Here is a 26,615-nt window from a genome sequence, read left to right on the forward strand (position 1 = left end):
CATGGTAGTAATTTTTTGACCAGTGACCTAGTTGCAGAAATTTTTGTTTTTCTATTCTGCAGCAAGCTCTTACTTTTCCCTTCCTGTCACATAAAGAATGTACACAGCAGTAACATCCTCGATTTCACTGAAATGATATTCAAACCATTACTTTCCATTCCTCAGCTTCCCTTTTCCCCAAGATTTGCTTATAAGCATCCAGATTGTTTTCAGTTCCACTTACCTTCTTTAAGTTAGAGGTATTAATGATTGTAGACTGGAAGGAGAGAAATTATCAATGAACTGAGTGAACTATTCTTGAAGGGTTTTCTGTTTTTGTTTTCTAAAACAGGTATTGTTGAAGAGCTTTCTTAAAGCATTATATATGTGTATATATGTTTTTTTACTTTCAAAGGGAAGTGTGTTCTATGTTTTAGTGTGAAAATGATTGGATTTATTTTAGGATCCAAGGACTGATGCCATAATTTGCACTTAAAAGACTGTAACTTTACATATTTAGGAGTACTTTAGTTCTAAGAACAACAGTAAATTGACATCCTTTTATTTTTCTTTAGTATTAACTAATTCCTATTAATAGAAATGTCATCTTTTCTGTTTCTTAAGAAGTAATAAATGTATACTAAGCAAAGGGATAATTCATATTTCAGGTTGGACGGTTTTCTGTAGACACAAATCATGGACAGTCCAAGCGGATAAATGAAACATCTTTGACATCAAAGTATCCATCAAGGAGTTTTGTTTCACTTGATAAAATTAATATTCTAATAAGTTTTTTTAAAAATTAAATAGCTACCACTCCATTTACTCCCTGTTAACTTTCATTTTTATCAGTGGTACTGGAGATATTACTCATTTAAAATTATTCCCCAGGAGACGACAGATGGTTAACATTTTCATTCAATTATACTATTACTGGGCTCTTTCATATTTTGCCTAATGAGTTTATGATTGATCTATACCCTCTTTTTAGGAAAATTGGGTCTTTAAGATTATCCTATCACTCCTACCCTTTTTAAAATCCTTATCTGAGGATATATTTATTGATTTTAGATTATTTATTAGAGAGGGATGGAGGGAAACATCAATCAGTTAACTACCATATGCACCCCGACCAGGGATCAAACCTGCAACCCAGGTATGTGCCCCGACTGGGGATCGAACCCACAACTTTTTGGTGTATGAGACAATGATCAACTGAGCCACCTTGCCAGGGCTCCTATTACTTTTTTAAGAGTGAATTAATGCGCTGCCCAAAGAATATGAATCTAGTAGGTGGGTTTAGAAATGTGATCCTGAAGTTAACCTATTTTCTGAGAAAAATAAAATGATGTCAATTTATTGTTCTCAAAGTCAGTCATGTATTTCAGTTCTTAAATTGATGTGGGACAGATATGTACTCGTCTGGGTTGCAGCCAGGCTTTTTAATTTCAATTTTGCCTCTATATCATACATGTTTTATTAAGTCCCTAAAATTCTATGCATCCATTTCTCATTTATAATGGACATGTATGTACTGTTTCACAGGTCTAAGAAGCTGATTCATTTAATAAGTATCTGCTTGCTTACTATGTAAGTTAATGGGATACAAAGATTAATAAAAATTATGAATTGCTTACCATCTGATAAATCATAACCATTCTCATAAGCCTTAAAGAATTAGACTTGAAGTTTGATCTTTTCTAAGTAGGAAAATGATAAAAATTCCAATGTCTTTCACTTGTTTTTTTAAACAGCATGATTCTTCATGCTTATTTATTCTTCAAACACTTTAGAGCCCTTTGGTAAAATATGACACATCACCAGATTGATTTACACTTTAGTAAAATCCTTCCAAAGTGCCATCTGGTATAACAGTGTAGCTTTACTCAGTGCTATATATATATAAACACATGGCCCCTAGTGAGCTTTAAACAAAAAGAAAAGGTACAGTAGGGTATGAACACTGCAGAGCACAATGGCTTTTCCCAGAAGCTTTAACCACAGCTAGACTTTATGTTGTGTTTTAAAATGTTTAACTGGAACCTCCGAAATCAGTCTTGGATTCTAGGAAAAGTATTTATGCAGTTTACTAGTGTCTGGGAAGTTTTTTGTTATTGTTGTCAATAAGGAGACACAACTTATAAACATGTTTGAAAATACAAATTTATTCTTGCTGTTGGTTGCAAGTATTAAAACAGTTTAATCCAAGTTCTGTAATTACCATGATTTGTTATTAACATAGGTACATTTTGTCCCAAACAGTGAGTATCCAAAATATTTGTCTTTGCTGGACTGCCCTTCTGAATAGCTGGGGGAAAAGCCAGTATTTAACCTATTTCAAATGGAATTGAGAAATAAAATTTCTGATGATACTATCTGCCAGTTTCCATTTCCCACAACACATTCTGCTTATGAAAGGTGTACCAAAATAAGTGGCACTCCAGAAAATAGGGTAGTGGGTTTAAGTTCTGTTCTCATTAGCCTTTAAGACAGTAGCTTCTAGGCCCAGCATTCAGCTCCAGGCATGTTTCCATGAGGCACATAAATCATAACCATGATCGTTACAGCATGTGGTTTGCGTTTTTTTTTTTTTAGCAGATGTGCTCCTCAGCAATGCTAATCATCAGAACTGTCTGATATTAATTCAACATAAAACAAGTACTGTTTGCTTTAATAAAGAAAAAAGCAATAGTGCAGGTGTTTCCCAAACTAATAGATGCATGTGCAAAACTTTGGGTTGTTTTGGGGGTGAGGAGGGAATGGTCACAGGGAAGAAGAATTTTAAATTTCATAGCCATGTTCTCCCATTTCTGATTACAAATCTCAAGGGTGTCAAGAAGACCAATATGGCTGCCACACTATAGCAGGAGATGAAGTATAACAAGACAGGAAACCAGCTTGTGTACTGTTTTAAGACAATTACTAGAAATGAGTCACTAGTTCAGAGGCAGTCATCGGGGCAGCAGAATGGAAGGTGGAATGGAGTGGGCTCTGTGACCTACCAAAAGACAAAGTGATCACCACAGTCAAATGGGATTGTATTCTAATACCTTTGTACTAATGTATGCCTGATAACCTAGTGATAAATCATAAGTTTAGTAGTTCACATTTTTAGCACGTTAATATTAACATTCAAATAAGGCAGTATAGAAAGTTTTATGAAGAAAGGAATCCTTTTTAAAAGCACTGGTCCATTTTGAAAGATCAAGTTGAATTTTTTAAAAATCGAAAGAAAAGTGTCCCCCCCCCCACCAAAATAAGTAAGAACCACTTATAGGCAATTGCATTTTAGGTGCCTAGAATAAAACACATGTTCAAAGGCAGTTTTTAACAGCTGTACGAGGACTCGTTTCGTTTGATTTGGCACCAAGTAAAAGTAAATATGCCACTGAAGACAGTCAGGTCTCTCCACCTCTCCTGTTGCTCCACTCTTTCTACCAGGCCACAGTGTGCACATAAGCATGCGTCCTTATTGCTCCACTAAGGAATCAAGTCACTGATTTTAAAATGGCTGCTTAGGCTTCATTCACCAGCAGAGTTCTTTACCCTTAAGATAGGGCAGCACTGAATGCTAGCAGGTGTCAACTTTGATTAGGACTGAACTCCCTCAGCACATGTGGCTTCTAGGTCCTTTTTAACCTGGCATGTAAATCCTCTCCATCGCCATTACCTGTTTACTAATTATGATTGCTATTTTTGTCCAGACAGTTTTCCCCAGGCAGACCTGATCTATTTCTTAATGAAAAAAGCATGCTTACTTTATAATGTTATTCATCAAGGCAGATCATACATTTTGATCAAAAAGAGAAACCAGCAAGTAGGTCCAAAAGCACATATCTTAACCCAAGTAACATCTGAAAACATAGGCCTTTACATTTTCCTTTGAAAATCCAACTCCAGTCCTTTCACAAGACTTAATGTCAATTTCTAGTTAAATCCTATAGGAAAGTACTCTCTATGTTAATAAACTGAAAATTCTGAGTAACCTGAAGATACACTTAACAACAAAATAAATACAACATATATGGCTAGCTTACAAATTTCTTAGTGTAGAACCAGCAGTTAATTTGCATCCTTCAATTAATATGTAAATCCAGCTGCTTTTTTTCTGGGATTTTACAGACAGACGGCACCACAAAACCACGTACCACAGTGCTAAATGCGGCGTTTTGGCATGTCTAAGCAAAACCCTCTGATGAGGTGCTATTTCCAAGTGACACAGGTTTTTTTTCTTTTACTTTTCCAGAAAAATAAGGGAACTCTATCAACCACTTACTCTTCTGGACAGAGTTAGATTACTACTAATTCCTCTAAGCGATTTTTCACAAGAGATCTCTGATGTTTTTGAATTGTGTACCCACAGAAGATAACTGGATAAAACATACTAGATGATTTCAAAAGATGAGTATCTGATACATTTGGCACACCCTTAATTTCCAGAATAAAATCAGTAGAAATGAAACATAATCTTCAAAGAATTCACACATCAGAGTCTCAGGACAAGGAGCATCTAAATGCACGAATGAGGAGCTTCTGCTCATCTTACTAGTTTCACGTGCTTTCCTCATGGAGTAACTGGTGCTTTCTGGTTAATCTGTGGGACTTTTGTTTGTAGGAAGGCATATACATGGGGCCAGATCTTGTTGGTTTCGGTTCCAGAGAATGTTTCCAATACTCCTTTTTTCCTAAAGATGACAAAACAAAAAACACAACTCTTCATCATAAGCTTTTTCAAAATGATTCTTAACAGATGATAATGTGGATTTAGGATTCTCAGTAAGTATGAGGTCTGTGTGATCAAGAAAACCACTTGGATGGGCACTGGAAAACCTGGATTTTAGCTTCAGTTGGGTTCTCTGGCTTACGGAAATGGCCACTTAAAAAATAATAGCACTTATGGGGTTGGGGAAGGTGAGGGGGAAATGGACACAACTGTACTTGAACAACAATAAAAAAAATGTGAAAAAAAAAATAGCACCACCCTGGCCAGTATGGCTCAGTTGGTTGGAGCATCGTCCCACAACTGAGAGGCTGCAGGTTAGATTTCCAGTCAGGGCACACACCCAGGTTATGGTTCCATCCCCAATCCCAGGTGCATATGATCCCTGGTCCAGGTGTGTATGATCTCAGGTTGGGGTGCCTATGCCTATCGATGCTTCTCTCTTGCATCAATGTTTTTCTCTCTTCCTCTCTCTCTTCCTCTCTCTCTAAAAAGCAATGAAAAAATGTCTTCGAGTGAAGATTATATTTTATTAATTATGCCATTACAGTGGCCCCATTCCCCCCCTACTCCCCTCCACCCTGCACACCCCCTCCCACCCACATTCCCCCCTTTAGTTCATGTCCATGTGTCATAAGTTCTTTAGCTTCTACATTTCCCACACTACTCTTGTCCTCCCCATCTATTTTCTCCCCACCATCTATGCTACTTATTCTCTGTACCTTTTCCTCCTCTCTTCTCCCACTCCCCTGTTGCTAACCCTCCATGTGATCTCCATTTCTGTGACTCCGCTCCTGTTTAGCTGTCCACTTAACTTGCTTTAAGTGTGGTTGTTAATAACTGTGAGTCTGCTGTCCTTTCACTGTTCATATTTTTTATCTTCTTTTTCATAGATAAGTCCCTTTAACATTTCATATAATAAGGCCTTGGTGATGATGAACTCCTTGAACTTGACCTTATCTGACAAGCACTTTATCTGCCCTTCCATTCTAAATGAAAGCTCTGCTGGATAGAGCAATCTTGGATATAGGTCCTTTGCCTTTCATGACTGGGAATACTTCTTTCCAGCCCCTTCTTGCCTGTAAAGTTTCTTTTGAGGAATCAGCTGACAAGTCTGATAGAAAGTCCTTTGTAGGTGACTGTCCCCTTATCTCTTGCTGCTTCTAGAATTCTTCTTTTAATCTTGGGTAATGTAATTATGGTGTGCCTTGTGTTCCTCTTTGGGTCCAACTTCTTTGGGACTCTCTGAGCTTCCTGGACTTCCTGTAAGTCTGTTTCCTTTGCCAGAATGGGGAAGTTCTCCTTTATTATTTGTTCAAATAAGTTTTCCACTTGTTGCTGTTCCTCTTCCCCTTCTGGTACCCCTATAATTCGGATGGTAGAATGTTTAAAGATGTCCTGGAGGTTCCTAAGCCTCTCCTTACTTTTCTGAATTCTTGTTTCTTCATTCTTTTGTTTGGTTGTTTCTTTCTTCCTTCTAGTACAATCCATTGATTTGAGTCCCAGTTTTCTTTCCATCACTATTAGTTCCCTGTGCATTTTCCTTTATTTCACTTAATGTAGTCTTCATTTTTTCATCTAATTTGGGACCAGAATCAACCAGTTCTATGAGCATCCTGATCACCAGTGTTTTGAACTGTGCATCTGATAGGTTGGCTATCTCTTGGTCTCTTAGAAGTATTGGCTCTGGGGCTTTAATTTGTTCTTCTGTTTGAGCCATAATGTTTTGGTCTGTTTGCACCTATTATGTATGAAGGGCGGAGCCTTAGGTGTTCACCAGGGTGAGGCAACCCAGTGGCTGGGTTGTGATGCTGTATGTGGGGGCTGGGTCAAAGAGGGAACAATGACATTTGCTCTGCTCTCCCGGATTTCGGTCCCCTCTGCTGCATCCCACAAGCAAATTGGGCCCTTCTGGTGCTGGTTTCCAGGTGGGTGGGCTTGTGTCCATTCTAGGACCCTGTGGGTCTCTCCAATGAACTCTCCTGTGAAGCTGGGAGTCTCTCCCAGCACCTTTTCAATTGGTGCTTTGAGGCTTTATTTCCCAGTGCTGGGGCCCTGGGTTGCACAGTCTGTCTCACTGCCTGTTTTCACCTGGTTTATCTACACATGAATGTGTATCTGTGGACAGCCAACCGCCTTGTGTGCCTCACTGGGTCTGCTCATTTCTGCCCCACACCCGGGTCTGGCAGCCACTGCCTTTTCCTGCTGCGATCCCTCTCTGCCAGCCACCGACTCCACACCTCTTACCAGTCTGGATGAATGGTTGTCAGACTTCTATACAGTTCAGTTTTCTGTCTGTTCTGGTTGTGTTTTTGTTTCTAAATCTTTGTTGTCCTTAATTTTGGTTGTGTGAGGAGGTATAGTATTTCCACCTATGCCTCCATCTTGGCCAGAAGTCCGAGTGAGGGTTTTAAAAAATGTAAAATAATAATAATAATAATAATAATAATAACAGCATCTATCATCTATTGAGCATGTATTAAGTGCTCTATGTGTAGCAGTTCATTTAATCCTTTCTAAAGTTCAAGTTCCTTACTTAACTGATAAAACGGAGTGTTACAGATGTAAGAGCCCAAACCAAGCTTTTCAAACATACAGCCTCTAAGACACCAGTATACCCCCTGGTTTTCTTTGTCTACTACTCATTTAAACAACAGTTTCCTAACACTTGATTGTGCTTCCCTTTTTTTCACCTGTTTATTTTTTTCCCTCTGTGCTACTCGTGAATGTCAGGGGAAGAGGAATAAATGTATTCTTCTTTACTGTGTTTCTCCTGTTCTCCCCAGGCAGTTTTGTCTGACTTGGTATCAGACCAGCAATCAAAGTCTATTTACTCCAGCTTCCTGGGCAGGTAAAGTGGTGAGGAGGATGAGAATCCTAAGGTTCCCTTTCAAAACACACGGGTTCCCTCCACACATACTGGCATCCCTCTTGCTTACCCTGCTCCTCCAACCAGCTCACACACACTGGCCTACAGGCTGCACAAAGGCAACAGAAGATCGCTAGTTAATTCTTTCCAAAAATAAGATCATGCCTCTGCAACCTTGTTACTGAATTTTCAGAGGTTTTGCTGGGGGTCGAGGCATTCCTTTTTGATACCTCATTTAAATTAAGACTACTTTAAATAATTCCCACCGTGTTCTTGCTAAGGTGAGGCATTATGCAAATATAGTGTTCTTTTCATGTTAGAAGCCCTCCTGTTTCTAACTTCATTTCCTAAAGCTTTTGAGAGAACAAGCTTCTAAGCAGCTGTAAGCCTCCAGAAGGGGCACTTGAAAATCAAGCTAGTGTCAAAAACGGTTAATTACTGAGGACACAACTATAAGGCATCTATTCAATCCCAAAGATGTACCTTGGATGAACATTTTAACTTTTATGTAATAAAACCTGCTTCAAATATTGATCCTCTAAAGAGTAAGAGCATCATATTGTTTGTCAACACAGGTCCAATTACACTATAAATGTATTGGGGCTGAAAGAATTTCAAAAACAACAATATAGCTGTCGGTATTTTAAAATAACAATGCTGACTGTCACTAAGGTTGTTGCAAATACCTCTTTAAATTCTTGGTTCTATGTGCTGCAGTCTGGAAGGAAAAGCTTCAAGCAATGACAGGAGGTAAAAAGCCAGAGGCCTCAAAAGACCAGGATTACCTCCTAGAGACCTGTGCCATAGACTTCTTACCTGCAGCTTCCCCAACTTCCCCTCCCACATTCTGACAGATCAATCCCTACTTCCACTGCATTTGGTGATCACCTCCATTAATGGCTTTACAGTGTTGTCATCAGCTCAACAACAGTGCACTCTCCCTTCTTCTGTTTAATTTTAAGTGACTAACGAACTGCATTTGGGAAACAACATCTTCACCATGAAAAACTGGGTCCCTGAGATTCTGGGGGGACTGTCCCCACTTCCCAGCTTCAAGAATGGGCATAAGGAGCTAATCAGTGCCAACTCTAGGACTTGTGTTGGCAAAGAGGCTTTCTTTTCTTCTGGGGAAGCTGAACTGGTACTGGGTAAGAAAGCAAGGTAAGCTGTAATGCGGAGGCACTGACACAGGGCAAGCCCACCTGTGACTGAAGCCAGCACAGCAAAACGGAGCTGAGAAGGGCAAAGCCTGATGACACGGATTGAACACCTGGACCCAGCATCTACCTTTGGACATATAAGTTGCATGACCAATAAATTTCCCTTTTAAAAAAAGATTATTTATTTATTTCTTAGAGGGGAAGGGAGAGAGAAAGTGAGGGAGGTAAACATCAATGTGTGGTTGCCTCCCACAAGCACCCTACTAAGGACCAAGGCATGTGCCCTGACTGGGAATCACCAGCCAGGGCAAATTTCCCTTTTGCTTAGACTAGTGTGAATTAGGCTCCTGGTTGGTATAAGCACATTTTATGACAAATAATTGCTTAGCCCGTTCTCTGCGTTCATAGACAGAAGTGAGTTTCTTGGGGTTTGGCGGGGACTGAGTCTATCTGTTGGACCAAGAGCCTAGCATAGTCCACAGAGTAAAATTGGTAACACTGAGTGATTTAATAGTGCCAGGACTGTTGTAAGTCTACATGGATTCTCCCACTTCATTCCCTTAATAACCCTATAAAGTAGGTACTGTTTAATGTTGCTGTGATTTTACCAGTGAAATTTGTGGCACAGAGGTTGAATCCCTTGCCCAGGGCCACAGCGCTGACATCTACAGAGCCAGGCTCATTACACAAATCGTATCGGGTTGGCCAAGAAGTTCATTTAGTTTTTTCCAAGCGATGGCTCTAGTAGCGCTTAGTTGTCTTTATCTTCATTTGAAACAATTTTGTTAAATTGTATTGTGACAGGTGTCATATTAGCATGTGTTTAAAAAATTAATCAAAATTGGTGAATTTTTGTGTAGCCATTTTAATATTGAAGATGGAAGAAAATAAGCAGCATTTGGCACATTATGCTTTATTATTTCAAGAAAGATAAACACAATGGAAATGCAAAAAATGATTTGTACAGTGTATGGAGACAGTACTGTGACTGATCGAATGTGCCAAAAGTGGTTTGCCAAGTTTCGTGCTAGAAATTTCTTGCTGGACAGTGCTCCACAGTTGAGTAGATCAGTTGAAGTTGATAGCGATTAAATCAAGACATTAATCGAGAACAACTAACATTCTACCATGCTGTAGATAGCCAACATACTCAAAATATCCAAATCAATAAAGTTACTGGTGAAAATGAAAAGTATGTCTTTTATTTTACAGAAAAAACTAAATGGACTTTTTGGCCAATCTAATACAATGATAGTTAACAGCTACTGTGAGAAGTGAATCACTAACTTTTTAATAATTTTACCCTCCAGAAAAAACTGTTCAAACTGTTTCAGACTACTGCTTTAGTTTCAGTGCATACTTACCCAATTCCTACAACAACAACAACAACAACTTATCATTATAAAGTGCTAACGATGTGTCTAATTCTAAGAATTATACACATTAATTCAATTTTTCAACACTCTAACTCCCGTTTCATAGGGGAGAAAACAGGTTAAGGCCAAGTTAATACATGAGATTTGAACTTGGGCTGACTGGCTCCAGAATCTGCCCTAATCACAATACTGTACTGTTTTGATGCTACATCATTGCTCAGTACATGAATGAATAAAAGGAAAGGGGTTGTGATCAAATCCTTTGTAAAGAGAGGCAAAGGGTGAGTAAGGAAACTATACTGTTTCTTAGCCTGAGTCAAATATTTATTCAGTATAAATCCCATATTTGTTGTGAAATTCCCTGCAGAGCAGACAAAACTAGGGTAGAATATAACCTTTAAAAAACGATTAGCCAAATAAAGGATGTGAGGACTGGTTGCTATTCGAGTCTTCTGTCCTATTGAAGCAACGAGGGGAATGATTAGGTTGGCCGACCAGGCATTCGTTCCGGCCCTTCTTCCCTCTGACAGCAGAGTTTGGGTGAGACTGACCCACTTCCAGCTCCGGGTGTGGACCAATCAGTGAAATCTCTCCCGACCCTGGGACTGGTTCAGGCCTAGGGCTACAGCAGTTAGTGCAGGGCATTCTCTCACCACAGTGGCTGGTCCGGGAATTCACTCTGCATGACACTCGGGGCTTTTGTTCACTGGGGAAGAGGTGACCTCTATACCCTTCATGAAAGGGCTGTTCCTGGCAACTGTCTGCAACTATGCAGGAAGCCTAAGGACAAAGCCAATGCGGAGTTGAGAGAATGACAAAACACTGTTCAAACCGAGGGGTGACTGAGCCCAACCTACCATCTGCACTTCTCTATTACACATGCTAATAAATGTCCTTTTTATCTAAATCAATTAGAATTAGACCTTCTCGTTTTAGCATTGCAGCTGTAAAGCACAGATGATCAAAATCTGCTTTAGTGCTTCATCATTCGAGAGAAGTTCTGAAAAGTGACACTCACTGGTAGTACTCCAAGACGGGCTGTGTTTGAGCTTCATAAGCCTTCAGCCTCTTGACAACTGTCTCTGGTCTGTCGTCCTCACGCTGAGTGAGAGGCTCTCCAGTCAGATCATCAATGCCCTGAGTGGGAGTTAGAACAGGCTGGTATCAAACATCTTATTTTTATAAGCAGTTACATGAATTTTAAACAGGTATCTTCTCTATGCAAGCACCAGGCACACAAATGTGCTTTTAAGTAAATGGGATCAAATCCAAACCCAGACCATTGCAACACACAGACAGGAGAGCCCTAGGATCATTTCAGCAGGGTCAGTCTCCTTAGAGTAAAAGGTTTTCTGAGCAGCCTCTAGACACATACTGTGGACAAATAAGGGGCCCTAAAGAAAGTAACCTCACTAGGTAACTTTCTAAATTCCTAAGTGGGCAGGTCATAGTGGGCAGTCATGCCCAGGCATATGCCTTCTTTAGTAAAAGATTTTTCTTTGCCTTAAGCAAGCCCTGTCCTTTGCTTCTGTGCATCTAGGTGAACACACCTTTGAAATGCCTCTTTTCAGACCCTCGGAAGCCACCCTCAAGAGAACACATAATCTTGTTAACTACCCCACTGTCCAATCCCTGCCTTGCTCCCTCCCACCTTCCATGTGATCTTCCTTATGTTCCCTCCTTAATTCAAAATGCATAAAAGAAGCTGCAAACTGCCATTCTAGGGAACATTTTTCTCAGTCTGTTGAAGTCTTGCTCCCAGCTATATCCCTGTTTGGCTCAGATAAAATTTTGTAGAAATTCTCTACAGATTTGGACACATATGTCACATATACATGATTCAGCCACAGACTGGGACTCTAAACTGCAAGCCCTAAATAAACCAACGTGTCGCTATTTCCTCAACTCCTAACACACTCCCTGGCACTGAGTGCCAATACATGCTTTTGAAGGAATAACAAACGCCTGTTACTCCTGGGGACACCTTCACTAACAAACTGAGTGGACCAGACAAGAACCACACCAAGTAACCTGAGAATATAACCTGAGGAGTTTTGGTCAGGCAGAACTTCCAAAATCATAAAACTTCTCAGTTTTATGGGAAGTTTTATGACTTCTCTCCTCTCATGAGAACGAGAGGAGTGGAGACTGCTATGTGGAAGGCCAGCTTCACAACTACTCACCACATTTTTGGGCGGGTTGAATTCGATGTTGTAGACTCGGCCACTGGCTGGATGAATCCAGCGAGCAGTGAGGCGTTGCTTAATGACTTCAAAGGGCACATTCAGATTAATCACTAGGTCTATTTGATAAGCTCTATCCAGGGCTTCTGCCTGAGGAAGAGTCCTTGGAAAACCTTTACAAATTAAAAAACAAAAACAAACAAACAAAAAGAACAGAGGAAGAGAAAGAAGGAAGAAAGAGAAGGAAGAAGGAAGAGAATTAATTAATGTTGAGCAATTTGAACACAAGCAGTAGCACCAGCCAAGCTGGTCACAGCTGTAGGGCAACTACGATGGTTAGTTTCATGTGTCAACTTGTCTGGGCCACAGGATGCCCAGATATTTGTTCAGGGTGCAACATTATGGGGGTGTGTCTGTGAGGGTGTTTTTGGATGAGATTAACATTTAAATCAGCAGACTAATAAAGCAGATTTTTCTCCTTAATGTGGACGGACCTCATCTAATCTACGGAAGGTCTGAATATAACAAAAAGGCTGACCCTCCCCTGAATAGTGGAAATTCCTCTTGCCTGGGTGCCTTGGAGCTGGGACGTGGGTTTTTTCCTGCCTTCATACTCAAACTGAAACAGCTCTTCCTGGGCCTTAGCCTACTGGCCTTCAGACTGGAAGTACACTGTCAGCTCTCCTGGATCCCCAGCTTGCCAACTCACCCTGAAGATCCTGGGCTATGTCAGCCTCCATAATCATGTGAGCCCAGTCCTTATAATAAACACTTCTCTCTCTTCAGAAACTAAAAAGCAACCCACTCTGCCACTCCTCTGCCAGTTTACAGCTGACTGCCAATTAGCCTTCTTTCTTCCTTTCCTGGTAATACTTCCTCTTCATAAAAAAATTCTCAAAGGAGGGGAAAGAACTAAAGTCACATCTGAAGAACTTAGAAATCATGCAGTTCACTTCCCTATTCCATGCGGATAAAGACGCGGGCAGAGCCCTGACCAGCAGGGCTCATTGGCTGGGCGTCGTCCCACAAAGGGAAAGGTTGCTAGTTTGATTCCTGGTCAGGGAGCGTGTCTAGGTTGCAGGTTTATCCCTGGCTGGGGCCCGTACTAGAGGCAACTAATTGATGTTTTCTCACCCTCCCTTTCTTTCTCCCTTCCTTACCCTCTCTCGAAAAAAACTAATACATAAAATCTTTAAAATAAGCAGAATTAGAAAAAGAAGAAGAAGACGGCGACAACGCAGTCAGGGAAGATGACTGGCCCAAGACCTCAGGGTGATTAGTGGCAGAACCCAGGCTCCCTGCCCACCATCTGTGACGTCTATAGCCCAGGAAAGGCTCATTCTCCTGCCCACACTCATTTTGAGCAGCCGAAATGCTAGCGACCCTTCACTTACCATCTAATAGCCAGCTATACTGGGTGAGGTTTTTCAGCTCATGAAAGGCCAGTCGAGTCATGACATCATCTGGAATGAGCTTCCCTTGTTCAATGAAAGTCTTGGCTAACACACCAATTTCTACAGCAGAATGAGGAGGGGAAAGCAAATCAGCAAATCAGTTTTATCCCATTCCAGGCCCCTAGGAAACCGGGTGTCCACAGACCTCTAGATAGCACACTCATTTGAAAATGCGCATCATCAGCTTTTTCAATAAAAACAGAGGTTACGAAATAACCTATGCCTATTTCAAATTATCCATTATGGAGAAACATAAATAAGTAGGCAGAAAAATACTGGAAAGCTATCTCTGTGATAGAATTATGTGGGTTCTTTTTTACAATTTTGCACTTTTCTATATTTTCTAAATTCGCTATCAGAAAAAGTATATAGAATTATGGAAATTAGCTTCTCTCTTTTTTCTTAAAGATTGTATTTATTTATTTTTAGAGAGAGGGGAAGGGAAGGAGAAAGAGAGGGAGAGAAACATCAATGTGTGGTTGCCTCTCGTGCTTCCCCAGCTGGGGACCTGGCCCACAACCCAGGCATGTCCCCTGACTGGGAATCGAACTGGCAACCCTTTGGTTCACAGGCCCATGCCCAATCCACTGAGCTACACCAGCCAGGGCAAAATTAGTTTCTTTTTAAATAAGAATTTGAAATAATCATGATTTTTAAGTGGGTTGGTTTAAGTACTATAGACACTTTTCTAATCACTAAAATAGATCCTGCTGTCACAATTCAATTCTTGACCAGATTAACACTATGATTATATTACATTTCTATTAATAGAACACTCCAGAAAAGAATGTACAACCAACTTAAAAATATTACCCAATTATACGTCATTCTTATGCAACAGTATTTTAATTCTCATTATCTTTTTCCAAACTATGTATAAACATTCAGAATTACAATACCATTGTAAAATGTGTAAATATAGTTTTGTGGTCTTTTCTCCCTTAGTAGTATTTTGTAAATAGTTTTCAGGAGGTAGACAGACACACTTCACCTCCTCTCAAAACCACAGAAAGAATTAAATCTCAAAACAAGTAACACCCAGAACTGTCCAAAATCGAACTGTATGGAAGTCCAACAACCAAGGATGTAAAGAGCCGAATTCATCTAGACCAGTAAGAGGGGCGGAGATGTGGAGAAGGGAAGAGAGATGTACAGACATGGTGTGGTGTGGAGAGCTGGCAGCAGTGGTGGTACAAGGGGCAGTCCCGTACTCACATGTGGTAGATAAAAGTCAGGAGGGATACTTTAGAAGCAAGAGATCCCAGCCCCAGGCCAGACCACACAGTCCAGGGTTCTAGGGCCAGGTAGATAAATACCCATAACTTCTGGCTGTAAAAACCAGTGGGGGGTTGAGGCAACAAAAGAAAGTGCCAGATTTTCAAGAGACTCCACTTAAAGGACTCACACAGTCTTAGAACATATGCAAATCCACCTGCTGTGGGATTCAGCACCAGAACAACAGCTGGAAGGGCACCAGTGAAATATGGGGAGTGAGGTAAGTGACCGGAAACAGGGCGAGTGCTGGGCAAATTTCCAGAAGCCAGACAGTGGCAATGTCAGTTCTCTGAGCCTTCCCCTCACACAGAGCCACAGAGCAGTGAAGCAGGTTGCCCCACCCTGGCAATTACCTGAGTCTCTGCCCCACACAATTTACAGGTGCCTTTTCTACAACAGGCTACACTAACTGAGACAGGGGATCAAACAGCTCTACCTAACACAGAAACAAACACAGAGAGAATCTTAAAAGCAGCAAGAGAAAAGCAGAGTTAGTTACCTACAAAGGAGTTCCCATAAGACTACCAGCTGATTTCTCAAAAGAATCCTTGCAGGCAAGAAGGGGCTGGAAAGAAGTACTCAAAGTCATTCAGAGCAAGGACTTACAACCTAGATTACTTTATCTAGTAAAGCTATCATTTAGAATGGAGGAGCAGATAAAGTGTTCCCCAGATAAGGTAAAACCAAAGGAGTTCATCATCGCCAAGATAATTATTACATGAAATGTTAAAGGGACTTATTTAAGAAAAAGATCAAAACTAGGAACATTAAAATGGCTACAAATTCAGCCCTAGCTGGTGTGGCTCAGTGAATTGAGTACCGGCCTACAAACCAAAGGGTCACCAGTTTGATTCCCAGTCAGGGTTGCAGGCTGGCCCCCAATGAGTGATGCACAAGAGGCAACCACACAGTGATGTTTCTCTCCCTCTCTTAATAAAAAAGACAAATTCACAACTGTCAACAACTGAATCTAAAAAAAAAACTAAGCAAACAACCAGAACCGGAACAGAATCATAAATATGAAGATCATTTTGAGGGTTATCACTTGATAGGGAGAATGGGGAGAATGGGGGAAAAGGTGCAGGGATTAAGAAACAAATTGGCAGGTACAAAATAGACAGGGGAATGCTAAGAACAGTATAGGAAATGGAGAAGCCAAAGAACTTATATGCATGACCCATGGACATGAACTAAGGGGGGACTGATGGAGGGAAGGGGGAATACCAGACATAGGGGGACAAAGGGGGAAAAACTGGGACAAATGTAATAGCATAATCAATAAAATATATATATTTAAATATTTTTCAGTGATTTAAAAAAGACTTTATTTATTTACTTTTAGAGAGAAGGGAAAGGAGGGGCAAAGGGAGAGAAACATCAATGTGTGAGAGATATATCAATCAGTTGCCTCTCACATGTCCCCCAACTGGGGATCTAACCCACCACCAGACATGTGCCCTGACTGGAAACCAAACCAGTGACCCCTCGGTTCTCAGGCTGGTGCCCAATCCACTGAACCACACCACTCAAGGCTATTTTCAGTGATTTTATATAGTCATTTTTGTAACTGTATTGCATTCCATCAACATATACCCACATTTGATATATAAAAAATATAAAAAATACACTCTCACATCAGTGCTCCTGGACATTTAAATTATCTAAATGAGTCTTGGTTTTTCCTTACTGCTACTTTTAAACATTTTAATACTTTCTTTCCTCCCCCTACTTTCTATTTCCTTTTTTTCTTCTGAATTATTTATGTTAAATAAATTCCCAGGAGTCAGATTTTAATCTAAAGGGTCAAAATATATGATTGTTTTCATAATTCTTGGTATGACTTACCATATTGACTTTAAAGTAGATTCTTTTTTCTAAAATTTTATTATATTGATTATGCTATTACAGTTGTCTCAGTTTTTCCCACTTTGCCCCTCTCCACCCAGCACCCCCACTCCCTCAGGCAATCCCCACATGAATGTTCATGTCCACAGGTCTTGTATATAAGTGCTTTAGCTACTCCATTTCCTATACTATAATTTACATCCCTATGGCTATTCTGTAACTACCAATTTGTCTCAGAGACTCCTTACATTATCCTTGTTTTCTTGGATTCTTTTTTCTTCTTCTTGTTCTGATTGGTTGTTTTATGCTTCCAGCTGTTCCAAACCATGATTTGATTCTTGGCTTTATCCACTCTACTGCTGTTTCCCTATAAATTGCTCATTATTTCAATTAGTGAATCCTTTGTTCCTAATTGGATCTTTTTTTATGCTGTTTAGGTCCTCACTAAGTTCCTTGAGCATCCTAATAAACAGTGTTTTGAACTCTGCATCTGACAGTTTGCTTATCTCCATTTTGTTTAGTTCTTTTCTGAAGTTTCGATCTGTTCTTTCACTTGGGCCATGTTTCTTTGTCTCCTTGTTTTGGCAGCCTCTCTGTATTTGTTTCTATGTAATAGGAAGAGCTTCTATGACTCCCTGTCTTGGTAGTGTGGCCTAATGAAATAGGTGTCCCATAGGTTCCAGTGACACAGCCTCCCCTATCACCTCAGCTGGGTACTCAAGGTATACCCTCCATGTGGGCTGAGCTTTGACTGTTGTTGATGATGGTAGGGATTGGTAGGGATTTACCCAGGCCAGTCAGCTGCAAGAACTGGCTGTGACCACTGACCACCAACCTTCACCCTCTGTGGAAGATCAGCTGTGCAGTGGCCCACACCTCAGAGCAGAACTTACTTCAGCAGGGCTCTGGAGCCCAGTGTATCCACTCCTTGAACATGTCTCTTATGGGGATGGTTGGGTGGTGGTGCTCTGGTGTGGTCTGTAGCTGTCCAGTTTGTGTGCAGGCTCTGGGGTTTTCTGGGTGGTGCAGGCCACAGTCATCCACCTCCTGTGTTCTCTCTGGGGCCACTTGGCAGAAGATAAAAAGCAATCTGCAGATAGTTGCTATACTTGTGCTGGCCTTGGAGGTAGGTACCCAAGTGAGCCCAGGCTGTGAACCAAGGCTGGCTGCTGCTAATGCCAGGCCTGGAGCCACTTAGCAAGAGACACTGGGGCTGAGGGCTTGCTGAGACTGGCTGTTGCTTGTTTGAGAGGATTTAGAAAGATCTAAAAAAGCAAGAGCCAAGATAAGCCATTCATATGGAGAAGCCACTGTTAACAGCTTAGGTGGGCCCATTAAATTGGGCCAGATGGAATCTCAGGGAATCAGGGGTGTGGGGGCAAGCAGTGTGAGCCAGGTTGATGGAGTCTCAGATATGGCACCTGCCTGTAGGCTCTGTGGCTCTGTGGGGGGAGGGCTCAGAAGAGGAATAATGACCTCTGCCCACAGTTTTATCCCAGACAGAGCTGTCTTCCAGCTCTTGCCTTGACGCCAGACACTTCAGTTCCTCCCTGTATGCCACTGATGCCTTTCAAGCTGCTACCCTGGTGCTGGAGCTCAGAAGGAGCGAGTCTTAGTAAGTCTTGTGCAGGCCCTTTAAGAGGTACTGCTTGGGACTCCCAATAGTTTCTTCCACCAACTCAATCCTCACTGGTTTTTATAGCCAAATATGGTGACTTATCTTCCTGGCACTGGAACCCTGGGCTGTGGGGCCTAGTGTGGGACTTGGATGCTGGCTCCTGAGATATCCCTCCCAATTTTTATCCATCATATGTGTGTGTGGGACCAGCCCATTCCATTTATCTGTGTTTCCGTCCTCCTGTCAGTCTGGATGGATGTGGTTTCTTTAATTCTGTAGCTGTCAGACTTCCATTCAACTTGATTTCTGATGGTTCTGAGTGATGGTTGTTCTATAGTTTAGTTGTAATTTTGATGTGGTTGTGCGAGGTGGTGAGCTATGTTTAGCTACACTTCCATCTTGACTGGAAGTCTAGAGCATATTCTAAATTGTCGGTTTCATGAACTTTAGATTTTAAATAAGCACATTAACTGCCTGGAAACTGGCAGCCATTGGCCAGGTGTACTGACTGGATTTACCAACTATATCTGGAAGAGGGACAGGGTTCAGAGAGAACGCACTCGGGACGTTGGGAGGGTCCACATGCATGCTATGCGCACACTTCTCTGTTCCCAGTCTTTTGACCACTGCTCTGGGAAAGCAGAGCACAACTTCATCAACAGCGTTTTGAAAAAGATATAAAAACCTGAAATCCTCCAGGGCTGAGTCCCTAAAATTAGTATTGGTCCCTCCTCTCACCTCTCACTCTTCAGGCCAAGCCCTCTTCTAAACCCCCAAGTACTGACAATAAACGGATTGAAATGATGAGACTAACTGAAAAAGTATCTAATTCATCAGTATAAGAATAGCCTTAAGAAAAGATGATTTGCTCTTGCCACTTCTATCCAGCATTGTACCGAAGACTGTAGCCAGGGAACTGGACTGTAGTCAGTCCAGAAAAAGAAACAAAAGACATCCACAAAGAAAGAAGTAAAACAAGCTCTATTTGCAGATTACATGATCTTGTATATAGAAAATACTTACTAAGGCATCCACTAAAGCTATTAGGACTAATAAATGAGCAAAGTTGCAGGATACAAGGTCAATATACAGAAGTCTAACAGTGAACATCTGAAAATGAAACTCAAAAAACAATTCCATGTATAATTGCATCAAAAAATAAAATACTTAGTAATACACTTTTTTAAAAAGGGCAAAACTCCCTGGCTGGTGTAGCTCAGTGGACTGAGCACAGGCCTGCAAACAAAAGGATCATGGTTTGATTCCCAGTCAGGGCACGTGCCTGGGTTGCAGGCCAGTTCCCAGCAGGGGATGCATGAGAGGCAACCATACACTGATATTTCTCTCCTTCTCTCCTTCCCTTCCCCTCCAAAGATAAATAAATTAAATTAAATTAAAAGATTTTAAAAGGGCAAAACTGTTCATCTGAAAACTACATTTTAAAAAGAAAGACCCACCTAAGTGGAAAGACAGCTCATTTTTATAGATTAGAAAAGTTACTATTAAGAATTCAATAGTTTGCTTTGCATGAAAATGATTGACAGACTCAGTGCAATCCTATCAAAATCCCAGCTTCTGCCTGCCTGATGTGGCTCAGTTGGTTGGGTGTTGTCCCACAAACCTAAAGGTCCCAAGTTCAATTCCTGGTCAGGGCACATGCCTGGGTTGTGGGCCAGGTCCCCACTTGGGGGCTTTCGAGAGGAAACCAATCAATGTTTTTCTTGCACGTCAATATGTTTCTCCCTCCCCGACTTCCACCCTTCTGTTCTTTCAAAATAAATACATAAAATCTCTCTAAAAACTCACACACACAAATACAAAATTCCAGCTCATGTCTTTTCAAAAATTGAGGAACTGACTGTAAAATTATGTGGAAAGGGACCCAGAATAGCCAAAACACACTGAGAAAAGAACAAAATTGGAGAACACACTTCAGATTTTAACACAGCAATCAAACTGTGTGGTACTGGCATAAGGATAGACATATAAAATAATGGAACAGAACTGAGATCCCAGAAATAACCCTTTAAATTTACAGTCAATTAATTTCCAACAAGGATGCTAAGGCAATTTAATAGGGAAAAAATATTATTATAAACAAATGGTGCTGGGATTAAATTGAATAGACATACACGAAAGAGTAAAGTTGGACCTCTACCTTATACCACATATAAAATTGAATCAATATGTTTCTTAGATTTAAATGTAGACCTAAAACTACAAAACCCTTGACTGGACACTTCATTAAAGTTAAAAACTTAAATGCTTCAGAGAACATCATCACAAAAGTGAAAAGACTATCCACTGAATGGGAGAACATTTTTATAAATCATATATCTGATAAGGAGCTTATATCTAGAATATTTAAAGAATTCTTACAACTCAATAATGTGCAAAGGATCTGAATACAAAAAGGAGATACACAAATAGCCAATAACCACAAGAAAAAATGTTCAACATCATTAGTCCTTAGAAAAATAACAAGTGGTAACCACAATGAGATACTATTTCATACACACTAGGATGGCTATAATCAAAAGAAGACAAATAAAAGTGTTGTCAAAAATGTTGAGAAATTGAAACTCACATATATTGCTTGTAGAATAAATGATATAACCAATTTGGAAAACAGTGTGGCAATACTTTAAAAGTTTAAAGAGTTACCATATTACCCAGCAATTCTACTACTAGGTATACACCGGAGAGAAGAAAAAAAAACCATGCACAAACAAAAACTTACATGTGTTCATAGCTACATTATTCACAAAAGCAAAAAAAATAGAAACAACCAAATGTCCATCAAGCAATCAATGGATAAGTAAAATGTGGCATACCCATACAAATTATATTGTTTAGTCATAAAAAGATGAGAAGTACTGACACACAGAAAGTGTATGAACTCGGAAAACACACTGGCTGACAGAAGCCAATATCACAAGAGATACATATCACTTCATTTATATGAAATGTTCAGAAGAGCCAGATCTGTAAGATTAGTGGTTATCTAGGGCTGGAAGCATCGAAGGAAACACAAAATGACTAATGGGGAATAAGCTTTCTTTTCGAGGTGATAAAAATGTTCTAAAATTGATTGTGGTGATGGTTGCCAAACTTTGAATGTCATATGAAACACTGAACAATATATTTTAAGAGGGAATTTTATTGCATGTAAATTATATCAATTTTTTTCAAAGGAAAGGTGAAGAATGCCTGGTAAGCAAAACAAAACAAAAGGCCATTTGTAATTCTATCACTATTCAGGTAATTAATTCATAACTAATAATAAGAAAACCTCCAAATATTTTGTTTTGTGAAAAATAGTCCCACGCATAGTCTTATCATCTTTTTCATTTATCATTAACAACTTTCTACATCAATAAGCATTTGTGTACAATAATTATTAAAATCTAAAGCATGTAATGCTCCCATTAAAGTTTATTTAAAAGTAAGAAGTTGCTTTGACAACTTCCTATGTCAAAGTCTAAACAATTGTGTATTATATTTCAAATTTTTATCCTCTTCCAAAATTAAATGCAAGGACTCTTGTCCAGTATATTCTTTGCACAATTGCTTAATTTTTATTCCCTTGATTGCCTATAATTTAATATTGTACCTGAACAGACTCCTCATAAAAATGCTATTTCATTTTGATTCAAAAGTTAACAAATGGGGGCTTCCACACTGACAAAATATAAACAGGTAGTTTAAAAATTAATTATTCAAAATAAGCTAATTTTCTACAAAGGTATACACAAATAAAAATAGAAAAGGAGGGTTAAAGGAAAATAGGGAAGTTAAAGCCACCTTTTAATTTTAAGGAAAACAATCAGGAATTCTACAAACAAACATACATCTGAGAGATAAGTCTTTGTATTATAAAAAAAGTCATTTGTAATTCTACATCTCATTTTAAAGTCTGGTCATTATTATAACATTATCCGAGCCAACCACACCTCATATCTGAATGATCCCTGAATAGTCTGAGCATCTACGAAACACAAAAGAGGGCCCGGCCAACCTGTAAATAAGTTATCTTTTACATGTGCCAAGAGAACAAAAGGACTACAGAAAAGTAACCTAGGTCCTGCCAAAATTGCTCTCAGGGAAGTACATAAAACTTACTTTAAAAACATGTCAAAAGAAAGCAAAATAAAACTACTGGAACAAGGAATGAGACAAGTAACTTTACACCCAATCAAGGACTTTTTATGAAAACCTTTCTCAAATAATAAAGTCAGTCCACATGGTAGTTACCATAGCAGGAAGGAGATGTGACTCGGGGATTATAGCAGGCGGCCCCTTATATACCGGTTTTCTGCCTAGGGTAAAATAGGCATTCATTTTATCCTTCTTTTAACCATACATAAAAATTATAATACCTTCATCCACAAGATATTTCACAAGATTATGTTGAAAATAAAAACCTCTCTTTTTTCATGGGCAAATGTTTATTTAGAAAGTCACAGAGGTAGACAAAGTGAACCAGCTGGGCTGCATAGGCTTAAAAATGAGTTATAGAAGCAAAAAAGGGGGCCCTTGGAACTTAGGAAAAAGAGAGTAAGGATATAGGTGCTTGGGGGAAGGAAGGGAGAAATGTTTGGGTGTGAGAAAAAGAAGAGGGGAGAGAAAAGGGGGGAGGGGGGAGTAGGAGAGGGGAAGAGCAGGAAGGGCAGGAAGGAGAGAGAAGGGGAGAAGACAGAGCACGCACACGTGTAACACCCTCTCTTGACCACTGGTCCCCTCTCCAACCATCACCCAGTCTCCTCAGTGAAGCACCTAGCGAGAGTTCCAGTCCCAGGTCTATACTCCTCCCCTTCCCATAGAAACACAACTCAGAAACTGTATAAATAAACTGGGTCTGGCCTCATCATGTCTCCGCGACCCATGCCCCCCCCCACCATTTCCACCAAACACTCAAACCATACCTCTTAGCAGGGAGCTCCACATAATCTAGGACCTCCTGGCCTCTGCATATGCCTCTGTCTCCTTTCTGCTGCCTCATAAGCTCTTGCTCATCTTTCAAGATACACCTTAAAGGGACCTTCATAGTGAGGTATCTTCAACTTCCCAGGCAACTGAAAGTTCCTCCTCTGGACTTTCAAGTTCCAGACTTGTTTCTGTTGGAGCACTTATCACACTGGTGAAACTATCTGTTTATGTGTTATTATGGCCTGAACCGTGTCCCCTGATCCATATGTTGAAGTCCTAAGCCCCAATGTAGCTGTTTAGAGATAGGATATTAAAAGAGGTAATTAAGGCTAAATGAGTTCATAAATGGGGGACTTTAATCCAATCTGACTGATCTTATTAGAAGAGGAAGAGAGAACAGAAATATATGCAACCGAGGAAAAGCCACGTGAGGACACAGTAAGAAGGCAGCCCTTGGCAAACCAGGAAGAAGGCCGCACGAGAAACCAACCATCCCAGAACTTTGATCTTGGACTTCTAGCCTCCAGAACTATGAGAAAATAAATTTCTATTGTTTAAACCATCTTGTAGGTAGTATTCTGTTATGGCAAACTGAGTAGACTAACACACATGGCCACCCACTCACCTGCCCTCCACTCTTACATTCCAACTGTGAGCACCCACCCCGAAATGTATTTGTCTCTGTTTCTCTAGCACCCAACATACACTAGGTGCTTGGTGGTGCCATGGATGGATGGATGCATGGATGGAGAGCTGGGTGGATGGATGGAGAGATGAGTTGTCTGGATTCCCTCTTGCAGTGGAATTTTAAAAGGCCTAATTACTTCGTTTTAAAAAAAAATCTATCAAAAGCCTACTTTCTTTGAGATGATATTTATCTTCAGGTTCATCTTTTTAAAATAGTCTTTAAACTACTTAAACATTTTATGTATGCTTGTATGTATGTATAATGTTGAGAGAGAGGGGAAAGGAGAGAGGGAGAGAAACATCACTGTGACAGAAACACTGATCGGTTGCTTCTCAGTGACTGTTTCTCATATGTGCCCCGACTGATGAGCAAACCAGTGACCTTTTGCTTTGTGGGACGATACCCAACCAACCGAGACACACTGGTCAGGGTACTCTTTAAATTATTTAAACAAACTTTAGTGAACCCATAAAATAACAGAAAAGGGTAAAACAACCCAAATATCCATACCTCAGTGGTTAAAGAAAGGCAGTATATCCATTCCATGGAATATTATTCAGAAGAAAAAAAAAATGAAGTACCAATACAACATGGGTGAGCCTGGAAAACATTATGCTAAATGAAAAATGCCAGATGTAAAAGACCAGATATTGTATAATGCCATTTACATGAAATGTTCAAGTATGAAAATAAAGACAAGAATGTAGATTAGTGTTGCCGGTGGCACAGACTGGGTAGGGAGAGATGGGAAGGGAGTGACTGCTAATGAGTATGAGGATTTTTGGGGGGGTGATGAAAATGTTCTAAAATCGATTGTGGTGATGGTTGCACAGCTCTGAATAGACTAGTCCGTTGAATTGTACACCTTAAATGGGAAAATTACATTTCAATAAAAGTGTCAGAAAAAAAGAAATAGGGCAAACCTTATGGAAAGCAATGGTAAGTGCACTTGGCTACCATTCGTGTAAAACAGGAAAACTGGATAAACAGTTTTAAGTGCATGAAATAGCCCTGGACAGATCTCTTCAGTAAATGCTGTTTTATATTTTTTGAAATTCCAAACCAGGTAATGTATTGCTTATTATAAATCAGATTTTTGCCATTGTAAAAACAGTTTGCCCTGCTGTCAGAATCATTCTAATTGGGCACACCTGTGGGTGACACAGACACACAGAATCTTGGGAACGGACAGAGGCTTGGAAGATGCCTACTGACTTTAACTCCCCCAATTTACAGATGAGAACAAATAACATTCAGAAGGGCTAGCCATCCAGTCCAGTGTTACATCTCTGAGAAGCACTAAAGCTGCAGTGCAGTTTCCCAAACTTTGGGCAATCACATGGCAACCTTACAATTTCTGTCATAGTTGAGCTCTTATTTATTATATACTTTTCTTCAAAATGGCTCAGCTTTTTAATAAGCTATATGTTCATGAAATTAAAGGTTGGTTGTACTAGTTATTTTTCTAATATGCTTTGTAAGAAATTTTTATTGGTTTTAAAATGTGAATTTTACTTTTATTTGAGATAATATTTTGTCTACTGGAAATTATCTCATGGACCTCAATCTGGGAAATGCTGCATAGAAAATGTAATTTAATGTTCACCTTCGTCCCCCAGTAACTGCTCTTTTTTTATTGCACGAGTTCCTTAATGTCTCCTGAACTCAGGTCCTTCACTTTTAGAGGAGAGGGCTGGGCTAATGTCGAAGGGTCAAACTCCAGTTCCTGACCCCTGGGTCCAGAGGATCTCTAAGCAACCCCAGGTTGACAAATGTCAACAGGTTGTACTGTGTTTCCAGTGTCTTTATGGAATCTGCTGGGATGATTTTAAACTTTAGCTATGAAATATAGCCCTAGGTTATAAAATACCCACACAACACAGTGTTTGGAGAGTACACTGGCACCATCCTTCTGTAGCACTATTGGATCACACCACATTTACAGAAATCCCACACTCGGGAATTTATCTGGCGTCGGTAAGCGGAGATGCTGACACATGTTCATGTACAGGGATAGTCACTGCAGCATTTACCACAGCAAAGGATGGTTAACAACATGTCCGATAACAGATAAATGTTAAATTAATAATTATGTAATTTTTAATGAAATTTATTGATTTTAAATTTTTTGTTTATTGGTTTTAGAGAAAGAAACATCGTTTTGTTGTTCCACTATTCATGCATTCATCGTTTGCTTTTTCTGTGTGCCCCAACTGCAGATTGAACCCACAATCTTGGTGTGTTGAGATGACACTCTAACCAACCAAGTTACCTGGCCAGGGTTTATTGATTTGAGAGAGAAAAAAGTGGGGGAGGGACAGAAAGAGAAACACTGATTTGTTGTTCCACTTATTGATGTATTATTCACTGTTTGATACTTGTGTGTGATACCAGGAATCCAACCTGCAACCTTGGCATATCGGGATGACCCACCAAACCAACTGCGCTACCTGGCCAGAGCCAGTAATTGTGCAACCTTGATAAAACTAAATATTCTTAATGATGCGACATGCTCACAA

The 26,615-nt window shown here is 40.1% G+C and overlaps 1 protein-coding gene across 2 annotated transcripts in view; it reads right to left on the reverse strand.

The window, feature by feature from the left end:
* Window positions 1-2,124: 2,124 nt before the first annotated feature.
* The window catches only part of AK3 (adenylate kinase 3), a 29,480-nt gene continuing 4,989 nt past the window's right edge, over window positions 2,125-26,615 (reverse strand). Inside the window, exons 2-5 of one of the 2 annotated variants that reach the window (XM_037143574.2) lie at window positions 13,682-13,801; window positions 12,288-12,460; window positions 11,123-11,241; window positions 2,125-4,664 (exon numbers count right to left, since the gene is read on the reverse strand). In XM_037143574.2, coding sequence (XP_036999469.1) covers window positions 4,544-4,664; window positions 11,123-11,241; window positions 12,288-12,460; window positions 13,682-13,801 — 533 coding nt within the window. In that variant the 3' untranslated portion in view covers window positions 2,125-4,543. The remainder of the gene's footprint in view (window positions 4,665-11,122; window positions 11,242-12,287; window positions 12,461-13,681; window positions 13,802-26,615) is intronic. The other variant, XM_037143573.2, reaches the window with a different exon arrangement.

This window comes from Artibeus jamaicensis, unplaced genomic scaffold, assembly GCF_021234435.1.
Source record: "Artibeus jamaicensis isolate MK-2021 breed Jamaican fruit bat unplaced genomic scaffold, CSHL_Jam_final scaffold_1964, whole genome shotgun sequence".
Classification (NCBI taxonomy): domain Eukaryota; kingdom Metazoa; phylum Chordata; class Mammalia; order Chiroptera; family Phyllostomidae; genus Artibeus; species Artibeus jamaicensis.